The sequence below is a fragment of the Bombina bombina genome, chromosome 2, assembly GCF_027579735.1.
Source record: "Bombina bombina isolate aBomBom1 chromosome 2, aBomBom1.pri, whole genome shotgun sequence".
Lineage (NCBI taxonomy): Eukaryota > Metazoa > Chordata > Amphibia > Anura > Bombinatoridae > Bombina > Bombina bombina.
In genome coordinates this window covers 32,886,129-32,898,557 of record NC_069500.1, presented here as the reverse complement: position 1 = coordinate 32,898,557, position 12,429 = coordinate 32,886,129, and the positions used below count along the sequence as shown (strand labels likewise).

The 12,429-nt window shown below is 39.4% G+C and overlaps 1 protein-coding gene across 1 annotated transcript in view; it reads right to left on the bottom strand.

Moving 5' to 3' along the window:
* LOC128648384 (von Willebrand factor A domain-containing protein 5A) overlaps positions 1 to 12,429 on the bottom strand; it is a 314,477-nt gene that overhangs the window by 143,365 nt on the left and 158,683 nt on the right. Inside the window, exons 12-13 of the mRNA XM_053700991.1 lie at positions 8,724 to 8,868; positions 33 to 112 (exon numbers count right to left, since the gene is read on the bottom strand). Of these exons, the coding sequence (XP_053556966.1) occupies positions 33 to 112; positions 8,724 to 8,868 (225 nt within the window). The remainder of the gene's footprint in view (positions 1 to 32; positions 113 to 8,723; positions 8,869 to 12,429) is intronic.

Sequence of the window (12,429 nt, the reverse complement as noted above, 5' to 3'; positions counted from 1 at the left end):
AATGAATATACAGAGGCCTGGATCAGAATTACCTGTGGTTTTTAGCGTTCCTTTTTGCTTCTTCTATAACTTGCAATGTGTTCCCAACTTCTCCATCCGTAAAGACAAAAAGCTGAGTACAAAAGAAATGAGGCTGGTAAGTCTGCTAATGTTCATGCATACATACATAATTTATGCTTATCTGATCAATTTTCTTCTTTCTTGGCAGTAGACAACTGATTTCCACAGCACCAAAAAATGATAGGAAAATTGTTAAATAAACTTAGCCTTTATTGTTCCATTTCAGCATTTGGCACACAGCGGGCTGTTAACCCTTACTCATGCTTATTCAGAACACCTGTTAGCTGCTCCTTAAATACCATATGACATTAACCCTTAATACACCAAATAACATTGTGTTAACTAAACAACTACAAAATATCGCCACCTAGTGGTCAAAACTCATTATTCCTATAAAAATTGTTAAATACATAGTTAAAAACAATCTGCTGTTAGTAGTTACAATTTCCAGATATATATCTTACACATTCATCATATGATAATATTATTATCTTTGCTACAGTTTACTTATTTACAGTGAATACTATATTGTGTTGTATTACAAACTGAGAGAAATATCTTTTATTTCAAATTTTTAAATTCAAATTTTTACTCACAAGAATACTGTCATATCTATTTCTCTATTGATCCCTTTGGGAACTAAAGCATCCAACTTGTGTATCCAGAAGGATTCTTTCCTCTTTAGCTGAGTTTCCCTATTCCCACCCCTTCTATGGGGTTCAACACTATCAATGACTTGCCACCTCAATTGTGAGATATTATGACCAGCTTCAATAAAGTGACAGGCTACCGGGGCTTTCATGTCCCCACATCTTATATTTGATCTGTGCTGACTGAGGCGATCACGTATTTTTCTAACAGTCTCGCCCAAGTAGATTTTGGAGCATGGACACTTAATAAGATAAATTACATGTGTAGACTCACATGTATAAAATTTGTTGATGTTAAACTTCTTACCTGTTTGGGGGTGTACAAACTCTCTACCCTTTTCTTGGCAGTGAGAGTCCATGAATTCCATTCATAACCTATGGAAAACACTTCACATGTCCACCAGGAGGAGGCAAAGACACCCCAAACAAAGCATTAAATATCCCTCTCAAGCCGAGGATAAGGAAATGTAGAGACAAAACGGGGTACAGAGGTGAAATAAGACTGTCACTACATTATTTCAGGGCTGGTTTATGGACTCTCAGTGCCAAGAAAGAAAATAATTTAGGTAAGCATAAATTATGTTTTCTTTCTAATAACAGTAAGAGTCCATGAAATCCATTCATAACCTATGGGAAACTCAGTAGCAGTCGTACGAATCTGCTCAACTAAAACCTCATTCTTGAAAGCCCAGGAAGAAGACACACCATGAGTGGAATGTGCCATAATCCGCAATGGAAGCTGCTAACTCGCCTTCCATACAAGCTATGCGAATCAAACTTCTGAGCCAGAAGGAAAGGGCAACAGCTTTTGCTTTCAGACCTTTGCGCTTACCAGAAAACAAGGAAAACAAGGAAGGAGATTGACGAAATCTCTAAAGCTCTAACATCCAGATTATGTAGCAGTCTTTCCTTAGAGGAAGGAGGATTGGGACAAAAAGATGGAACAACACTTTCCTGATTATTATTGTGAGAAGAGACAACTTTAGGTAAGAACCCCATCTTTGTTCTCAGGAAACCCTTATCCAAATGAAACCCTAGATAAGGCGGGTCACACTTGAGAGCAGACAATTCTGACACTCTGAGCAGAGGAAATAGCCAACAGAAACACTTTCCAAGGAAGTAACTTAATAGCAATAGATTGCTAAGGCTTTAATGGAGCCTGTTGAAGATCTCTAAGAACAAGATTAAGGCTCCATGGAGGAGCAATAGGTGTAAAAACAGGTCTGATTCTGGCAATAGATTGAACAACGACTGAACATCAGGCAAATGTGCCAACCTTTTATGCAGCAACACAGAAAGAGCATAAATCTAACCTTTAAGAGAACTAGCCAATAGCACCTTCTCTAGCCATCCTGCAGAAAACTGAAGGATACACAGTGTCTTCACCTTGTGCCTGTCAGGGTGCCAGGAATCAGACTGAGACGAGAAGTACAAAAAAAATCACACCTTTATTAATAGCAAAAAATAATAAAAAGTCCACAAGTCAAATAACAAGCCAGGAGTCAAAATCAGAGCTGATAGTCAGACGAGCCGAGTCAGGAGCCAAAGCGAGTAGTCAGACGAGCCAGAATCCGCAACAAGAACAGCAGAGTCAGGAACAAGCCAGGTATCAGGAACCAGGAGGGACGTCAGGCAGCCAGGTAATACACAGGAACTCTCACAAACAGGTCTGAGACAACGCAAGGGCAAAGCATACTGAACAGAGGCCCTTTAAATAATAAGTGATAACATCACAATTCTGCAACCTGTCTCACATGGATGATGTACACCATTCTGACCATAAAAGGGCATGCAGGAAATGAGCAGCATCACACACTATGCACCAGAGTCAGCAAGAGAGGTGAGTAAAATGGCTGCCAGCAGCACATGGCAAACAAAGCAGGGAAAAAACCCTGACAGTGCCAAGGGAACCCACGGTCCACACACACCAAAACAGATAAGCGCTCCACTTGTCTGGTAACAGGCTTTCTAGGCTAAACAAGAGTATGAATCGCCGCCTCAGAGACTTCTCTCTAGGACAAAAACTATGCATTCAATCTCAATGCAGTCAGCCTCAGAGAATCAAGATTATGATAGAAGAACAGACCATGTGCTCAGAAGGTCCGGTCTGAGGTAGCCGCCATGGAGAAGCAGATGACATTTTCACAAGGTCTGCATAACAAGTCCTGCATGGCCATGCAGAAGCTAACAGGATCACTGGTATTCCCTCCTGTTTGATTCAAGTTAGTACTCAAGGGGGCAGAACATCTGGAGAAAAAGGATACACTAGAATGAAGTGTCACAGAACTGCTGAAGCGTCTACCAACTCCACTTGATGATCTCTTGCTCTCAGATCTACCCCCAGGCACCATCGCCTGAGAGTAAACTCGCAAAAAACTTGTGGTTTTGTGACCATTCTCTGGAGTGCAGAGTCCATCTGCTTAGAAATCTGCTTCCCAACTGTCCACACCTGGAATGTGGATGGCTAATTTTTGATACACCTCTGTCCAATGAAGGACTTGAGACACCTCCTGCATCACCAGAGAGCTGCAAGGTCAGTCCTGGGGAATTGACATAGGCCACTGTAGTGATGTTGTCCACTGAAATCGTTAAAACTAATGGAATGCAACTGAGGCCATGACTGAAGAGAGTTGAAGATGGCCCTCAGTCCCAGAATGTTGAATGGAAGGAACGCTTCGTCTAGGCGGCAGGTACCGTACGCTCTCAGAGAACCCCACACAGCGCCGCAGCCTGACAAACTCATATCGGTTGTTAAGATCTCCCAGGATGGGTGTAGGAAGCACATACCCTAGTGAACAGGTTCCCGAGAGCCACCAGGAATGAGACTCATTTCAAAATCCAGAGATAGTACCCAAGACAGGTCTCCAAGATTCCTGTTCCTTATTTGAGCATATATAACTGTTGAGGTCTCAGATTAAAGAGTAAAAGGAATAGTATCTGAAGATGTTATCATAAGGCCTTCCACCTCCATGCAACATTGAGCCACTGAAAGCAAAGGAGTGGAAGTAGACAACAGGCAGCCCTATGCTTATCTGTGAAATAAACTCGCATGCAGATAGAATCTAAAATAATCCCCAGAGATCACTCACAATATGGGGTTGAGAGAATTTGTTACCAGGTTTAATTTCCAGCCATGCACCCAACAATAGAGTAACTTCTTTTTGTGAGATGTCCCTAAGGTAAAGATTGCGCCTGAACCAAAATGATGTCCAAGCATGGCGCCACCGAAATCCCATTTAGTCCGACTACCAGAAGAAGGGCACCTAGTACACTTGTCAAGATCCTAGGAGCCATATCTAAACCAAATGGGAAAATTATGAATAGGTAATGTTTGTCCAGGAAAGCAAAAAAACACAGGTACTGGTAATTATCCCAGAAGGCAAGATTCCTTCAGATCCATGATGGACATGACTAGATCCTCTTGAACATGAGGAAGAATGCACCACCTGATTGGTATTTACAGAATAAGGCAGCTCAGTAAGCATAGGCAATGCTAGGAAAGTCAAGGTAAGGTTAATAGCAGAAAGCAAAGAAGAGCGTCTCGACTGGTCCTGCTAATTTCTAGAAATAAAGTACTGGAAGTGCTGAAAAACTACCAAATATATTTATTTTCTCTATACGAACAAGTATGATTAGGTACTGGCAAGGACAATAACCCACCAGATATGACTATTTTCCATACAAAAAATAAGATGGAAAAATTAAAAACTGGTAAACTACTGAACCATCAAATATGTTTATTTCCAATATAAGAAATAAGTATGTTTAATCATTTTTAATACGAAAAAAACACCAGCTAAGAGAATTTATACGTAAGCTTAGGTGCTGGAAGTGTTAACCACCATATATTTTTATTTTCTAAATAAGGAATAAATATGTGTAAGCATCGATAATGCTGATAATACACCAGATATATTTATTTTCCATATAAGAAATAAGCATGGCTAAGTACTAATAATGCTGATAAAACCGCCAAAAGTGTTTATTTTCCATATAAGAAAAAAATAAGAAATAAAAATAGAGAAGCACTAGTAATGCCAATAAACCACTATATATGTTTATTTTCCATATTAGAAATAAGTATGGTTAAACACTGGTAATACTGATAAACCACTAGATATGTTTATTTTCCATATTAGAAATAAGTATGGTTAAACATTGGTAATACTGATAAACCACTAGATATGTTTATTTTCCATATTAGAAATAAGTATGGTTAAACACTGGTAATACTGATAAACCACTAGATATGTTTATTTTCCATATTAGAAATAAGTATGGTTAAACACTGGTAATACTGATAAACCACTAGATATGTTTATTTTCCATATTAGAAATAAGTATGGTTAAACACTGGTAATACTGATAAACCACTAGATATGTTTATTTTCCATATTAGAAATAAGTATGGTTAAACACTGGTAATACTGATAAACCACTAGATATGTTTATTTTCCATATTAGAAATAAGTATGGTTAAACACTGGTAATACTGATAAACCACTAGATATGTTTATCTTCCATATAAGAAATGAGTATGGTTAAGCACTGGGAATGCTGATAAACCACCAGATCTATGTATTTTCTATATAATAAATAAGAATGTTTAAACATTGGTAATGCTAATTAAACCACTATATATGGTTATTGACCAAATAAGTATGGTTATTTTCTTTGAAATATAAAATTGGTAAACCACCATATGAGATTATTTATCCTAGAGCTGCCAAGGCAAGATGAAGATATAATAGGTGATTGTTGCAAGAAAGGACTAAAAAGTGCAGATATGCAAGAGTAGTAGTAAATTAGCAATCATTTACTCAAATTTAAAAGTAATGAAAATATTGATAGGGCAAACACAAAGAAAAAACAGTAAAATGAGGGAGAATTTCCCAAGTTTGAGGAAATAAAATACCCCCCAGAAGGTCTAAACCCAGACAAAGAGGTTCATAGACCTAACCTGAGCAACGGTATTCCCCTAATGATTAAGCAGATATTAGCTTCTAAACCAGAAGACTAACAAACTTACCCCACTGGAGTATAAGATATCCACTTGGACTAAAGGGTACAGAAGTCTGATTAATGCCCTCGAAATTACAGCGGTGCAATTCTTGAAAGCTAACTGGCTGCACAATACCATAGATCAAGTGTAGCTCACCCCCAGAGTGCACAAAGATGCGATCTACTAAGGCCTCCGACACTGGGGAAAAGCAAAGCGCACGCTAAACAAAAAGACTGTTCTGCAGCAGCAAAATATTTACCCCTGGGTCGCCGCACACCAGCTATCAAACAACGCTCTTATTTTTAAACACGGTCACTGACAGGTATAGGTCAAGGTAAAACTGAATAAAAAGTGTAGATTTTACCCATACTTCAGGCATGCAAGGCTGCTTGCTGGACGCTGAACCACAACTTGAGTCATAATGGCGATCCGGAAATCACCTCTAATATATGTGAGAATACTATGCCCCAATCTAACTATGGTAACTAGCCTAAAAATGTGGGGGGGGGATTACAGGGATATACCCCTATTGAAACAGTAGCCAGTTTTGCACCAAATCGTTAAGCAACAAGCCATAAGGGTGATATAAAGTAAAATCAGGACTTACCCAGCTTCTTTTGACATCTGCAGGAGTCCTAGAACACAAATCAGTTTAACTAACATTTGCCTTAAAGGGATAGCAGCATAACATGTAAGAGGCATAGGAACTTCCCAGCGACTGCCAGAAGCCAACATGCACCACAACTCTACTAAGAGAATCAAATGGCTTTGTACAACTCCCCTGCCCTATCTTGCTGGAAATAATCCATTGAGGAGGGAGGGTAGGGGAAGTGGGAGGGATATTTAATGCTTTGTAAAGGGTGTCTATGGCTTCCCCCGGTGGCCTGGTGAAGTATTTCCCATAGGTAATGGATGGATTTTTGTGACCTCTCACTGCCTGTAAAAAGAAACATTTATTTATAAAGGATATAAAGTAGCGGGTTACAGAATGACATTGTTCTAGTCCTAATAATAATAATAAAACTATCGGCTGTACCATACTTTGTGTGTGGAATGAAGCATATTTGTGTGGGGGCTGTATCATATTTTGGTTTTGGGATATATATATATATGTGTGCATTGAAGCCCTTCGCAGTCAAGTAGCTGAAAACATAAATATAGAATAAATATGATTTTTCATATTTAATTATCGGCTAGAATACGAGTCTTGCGTTATTAGTAAAAAAGCAGCGTTAAGCCTCATAACGCTGCTTTTTTACTACCGCTGGTATTACGAGTCTTGCAGATTTAGGGGCACCGCACACTTTTTTGGCCTTACTGCAAATCATCTTACGCAAATTGCGTATAGTCTTTCTATGGGACTTCCATAGCGCCGGTATTACGAGCTTGTCCTGGGAGGCCAAAAATTGAGCGGTACACCCTATCCCGTCAAGATTCGTACCGCATTCTAAAGTCAGTAGTTATGAGTTTTACACTACAAAGCTGTAGCATAAAACTCATAACTAAAGTGCTAAAAAGTACACTAACACCCATAAACTACCTATTAACATCTAAACCGAGGCCCTCCTGCATTGCAATCACTAAAATAAAATTATTAACCCCTAATCTGCCGCTCCGGACATCGCTGCCACTAGAATAAACATATTAACCCCTAAACCGCCGCACTCCCGCCTCGCAAACATTAGTTAAATATTAACCCCTAATCTGCTGTCCCTAACATCGCCGCCACTATACTATATTTATTAACCCCTAAACCTAAGTCTAACCCTAACCCTCCCTAACTTAAGTTTTATTTAGATTTATTTAAATTATATTTACTATTAATAACTAAATAATTCCTATTTAAAAATAAATACTTACTTGTAAAGTAAACCCTAAGCTAGCCTGTAAAATAAAAATAAACCCTAAGCTAGCTACAATGTAACTATTAGTTATATTGTAGCTAGCTAAGGGTTTATTTTACAGGTAAGTATTTAGTTTTAAATAGGAATTATTTAGGTAATGATAGTAATTTTATTTAGATTTATTTAAAATATATTTAAGTTAGGGGGTGTTAGGGTTAGACTTAGGTTTAGGGGTTAATACATTTAGAATAGTGGCGGAGATGTTGGAGGCGGCAGATTAGGGGTTAATAAATGTATGTAGGTTGCAGCGACATTGGGGAGGGATATTAGGGGTGTTTAGACTTGGGTTTCATGTTAGGGTGTTAGGTGTAAACATAAAATGTGTTTCCCCATAGGAATCAATGGGGCTGCATTACTGAGCTAAACGCTGCTTTTTTGCAGGTGTTAGACTTTTTCTCAGCCGGCTCTCCCCATTGATGTCTATGGGGAAATCGTGCTTGAGCACGTACAGCCAGCTCACCGCTGACTTAAGCAGCGCTGGTATTGGAGTGCGGTATGGAGCACAATTTTGCTCTATGCTCACTTCTTGTCTTTTAACGCCGGGTTTATAAAAACCTGTAATACTAGCGCTGTAGGGAAGTGAGCGGTGAGAATAAAGTGCACGTTAGCAACGCACCCCTCATACCACAAAACTCGTAATCTAGCCAAAAAGTGTTTAAATACTGTAAATATTTTACATCACAATAATTTTCACATAAAGGGATATGTTCTAAGTATTTATAAATATATATTCTATATAAACATGTATAAATCTATACCTATTTAATATTATATGTATAGATATATATTTTACCAAACATCAGATATATTTAGAAATATGTATTTAGGAATAAATAGATCATCTTCTATGTGAAGAACATTGGAATGTAAAATATTTTCACGCTCCATTGACTTTCATGCTCCATTAAAGTCTATGATGGAATACGTTAACGCAGTTGCAATTTTCTAACTTCCACATTTTACTTTCAACTTGTAATACCCGAGCGCAAAATAAAAAATTTGGTCTAGCAGAAAAATGAAGAACTGGTAAGCTACTGAACCATTACTGCTTCTAGCCCTATGTGTGTGGGCTGTACCATGTTTTATATATTAAACAGCATCTCCCACCTGGCGCGGGTGCTCTGGTCTCCCAGCTGTCTTGTAGATTTTCTGTAATGGTTCGAGAATTTCTGTTCCTCCAAAGCTAGCGTCCATCTCATTAACCTTCTTTAAAGCTTCTTCCATTGTTTGCTGTGTGTACTCCATGCTTTCCCTAATAGCACAGGGAATGCAATACAGAATTCAGTAAGCTTGAGCAATAAAAACTTGTTTGTCCATTCTATAAAGTGAACATTGCTGTGAAATCTGTTGGCTCTCAGAGAAAGAAAAATCTAATTCCAGGGCAAAATGTGTTTTTTTGTCTACACTATTGATTCCAGCAGATTTGGGAATTTCTTGGAATTCTTTTGATATTCTTGTTTAAGTCTATTAAATGTTTATTCTGTGTTTTTTTGGGAGGGATTTGTGCAAAAATGTAATGTGTGTAATAGATTCATTTTATGTGAATTTTCCATTGTAAATTGATAATTAATAATACCTTTAGCTTTATAGAGCTACCCTTTTAATGCCTTTCTAATTTACCCCTATTATCAATTTCTTTGTTCTCTGGCTATCTTTATTTGAAAAGCAGGAGTTTAAAGCTTAGGAGCTGGCCCATTTTTGGTTCAGCACCCTGGATAGCGCTTGATTAGCTACTAATAAGCAAGTGCTATCCAGGGTCTAAACAAAAAATGGTCCGGCTCATAAAGGTAAGCGTCCTTCAGATCTTTAGTGGTCATAAACTGTCCTTTCTGAATTAAAGGAAGGATGGACCTCATCGTCTCCATCTTAATGGAAGGGACATTGAGAAATTTGTTTAAGCACTTTAGGTCAAGAATTGGGCGGAAAGTTCTCTCCTTCTTTGGGACCACGAAAAGGTTTGAATAAAATTCCAAACCTTTTTCTTCGATAGGCACCGGGACAACAACTCATAAGGAGGATAGATCCCGAACACATCCTAGAAAGGCATCCATCTTTTCTGGTCTGGTAGACAGATTTGAGAGAAGGAATCTGCCCCTTGGCGGATTCAATTTGAAGCCTATCTTGAATCCCTGAGATACCACCTCCAGGACCCACGGATCCTGTACGTCCTTGAACCAGGGGTCTGAAAAAAAGAGACAGTCTGCCCCCTACATGATCCGATCCCGCATCGGGGGGCGCCCCTTCATGCCAATTTGTTTTTGGCAGGCTTCTTTTATTCTGCTTGGATTTATTCCAGGACTGAGCCGGTTTCCAAGTACTCTTGGGTTGCTCGGGCTTGGAGGAGGATTATGGTCATTGGGATTTGTAAGAAAGAAAGGAACAAAAATTAGAAGATTGTCATCCCTTAGACTTGTTGTTCTTTTCTTGCGGTAGGAAGGCACCCTTGCCTCCGTTAAAAGTAGAAATAATAGAGTCCAGGCCTGGACCAAATACAATCTTTCCCTTGAAGGGAAGAGAAAGGAATCTAGAAGTCATATCCGCAGACCAAGACTTCAACCAGAGAGCCCGGTGGGCTAGGACCACAAAGCCAGAGGCCTTTTCATTTAGGCAAATAATTTGCATGTTTGCATCACAGATAAAAGAAATAGCAATTCTCAGAGCTTGAATTCTGTCTTGAAAATCCTCGAGGGGAAGACTCCACCTCAAAGAGTTGCACCAGTAGGTAGCTGCTCCGGCAACTGCGGAAACTGCATCCGCTGGTTGAAACAAAAATCCCTTTGCTGAAACATCTTTCTTAGAAAGGCTGCCATTTTCTTATCCATCGGCTCTCTGAAAGAAGAACTATCCTCAAGAGGTATAGTAGTGCGTTTAGCAAGTGTAGAGATCGCACCATCCACCTTAGGAATGGAGCCCCACAAATCCAGTTGAGAATCCGGGACCAACTTTTTAAAAGTAGACGAGGAGGAAAAGGAAGAACCAATTCTTTCCCATTCTTTCTTAATAATGTTCGCAATCTTAATCATCACAGGAAAAGTCAAAGGAACTTTCTTGTCTTTGTAAACTCTGTCTATCTTAGGTATCATCGGTTCTTCAGGCTGCGCGGCCTCTGGAACCTCTAACGTAGACAGAACTTCCTTTAATAAAAAACGCAAGTGCTCAATTTTAAATCTAAAGGACAATTCCTCCACAGCAGGAGGCTTAGGCGCTAAGGACTCCGACCCAGAAAGTTCACCCTCTGAAGCTACAGAGGTTAACTTATCATCGGATAGCTGGGACATAATACCTAAATACGATAAATATTTAAATGACTCCGGGTCAGGAGAACTATGTTTAACCTTTCTCTTGCGTTTGTTAGAGAAAGGTAATGCAATGAGGTCCGTAGATACCGGCGTTTGTAACTGCACAGCAGGAAGAAGGCCCCCTCCGGATGGAGGATTAGATGTGCTATTAGATGTGCTATGGGGAACTGCATGTGGAGTGGATAATGTAGCAAGGGTAGTAATCTCACGGGACGCCAAGTCCTGAGAGGTAGACGGCTCAGAGGGTCTAAGAGCCTTAGCAGGCTTCTCACCCTTCTTAGAATTTATAACAGTGTTAAGGCTTGTGGAACATAATTGAGTGGGCGAGAAAACAACAGCCTCCTCACAATATAAACAGGTATGCTTTAGTACAGAAGGAGTACCTTCTAACATGTCAGAGTCCTCCATAGCTCAGGTTATACCCACAGAAGGACACAAATAAAAACGTTTTTTTATTACAGAAAACTGCACCTTTATACTGCCAATGGCTGGGGCACTCACTACCTCCTAGACCCAGGCAATTAACAGAGGAAACGCTCTCCTCAGGTTCAAGTCTCAGCCGGAATGGAGGAAATGAACATAGACTACACCCGGTCACATGGAGTGCAAGACAGTACTTCCCCTGTTATTACAAGTACAGCAAATAATAAGAGCTGTGCAGCACTTTCAAAAATGAAAGTGAAACTTAAAAGTGAAACCTGTTTGTTCCAGCCAAAGACAGTCTATCAGCCCAGGGAAAAAAATCACACAAAGCAGCATGTAAATAATACACTGATTAATTAACCCCAACTGTTCAATAAACCCCCTTCAGAGGATATTAACCCTGGATCCTATCAATGACATGGACTTGAGTGAAAGAAAGCAGGCAGTGAAACTCGTCAATACTGATTGCTTAGGAGCTGTTAGCAGTAGTCTGGATGGTTTCACATAAAAACTTTCCATGCATCTTCAGACTAACTTTCATCAATACTCTCACTGAGAGGTTGACATGACTACTTAAAACTCCAGTCCTATCTCGAAGGGCAGGTACCCTTTGTCAGGACTCTCCAAATCTTCTGACACTTCTCTGCCCCCTCCTAACATGACGAAAGGCAAAGAACGACTGGAGTAATGAGGAAGTGGGAGGGATATTTAAGCCTTTGGCTGGGGTGTTTTTGCCTCCTCCTGGTGCCCAGGTGTTGTATTTTCCAACAGTTGGAGTGAAGCCGTGGACTCTCCCTATCTTAGGAAGGAAAAAGTGCTTTTATTTCTGTTCTGCATAATGGTGCTATATTACCGCCAAAAGCCAGTATGGGCCACTATTTCACATGAGGCTACCCTTGATGATAATTTAGTCAGGAGATAGCAACAGCAGTGGTCACCTGGCCATTTTTAATATTATTTACTAAAATCTACGCAAAAATATAATTTTTTTTTTTTAATTTATTTTTTACAGTTTTTGCTATCACACATGCCATGAAATATATATAATAATGCTGCTGGGCCTGCTGATAAAAAAAACTATATAAATTTGT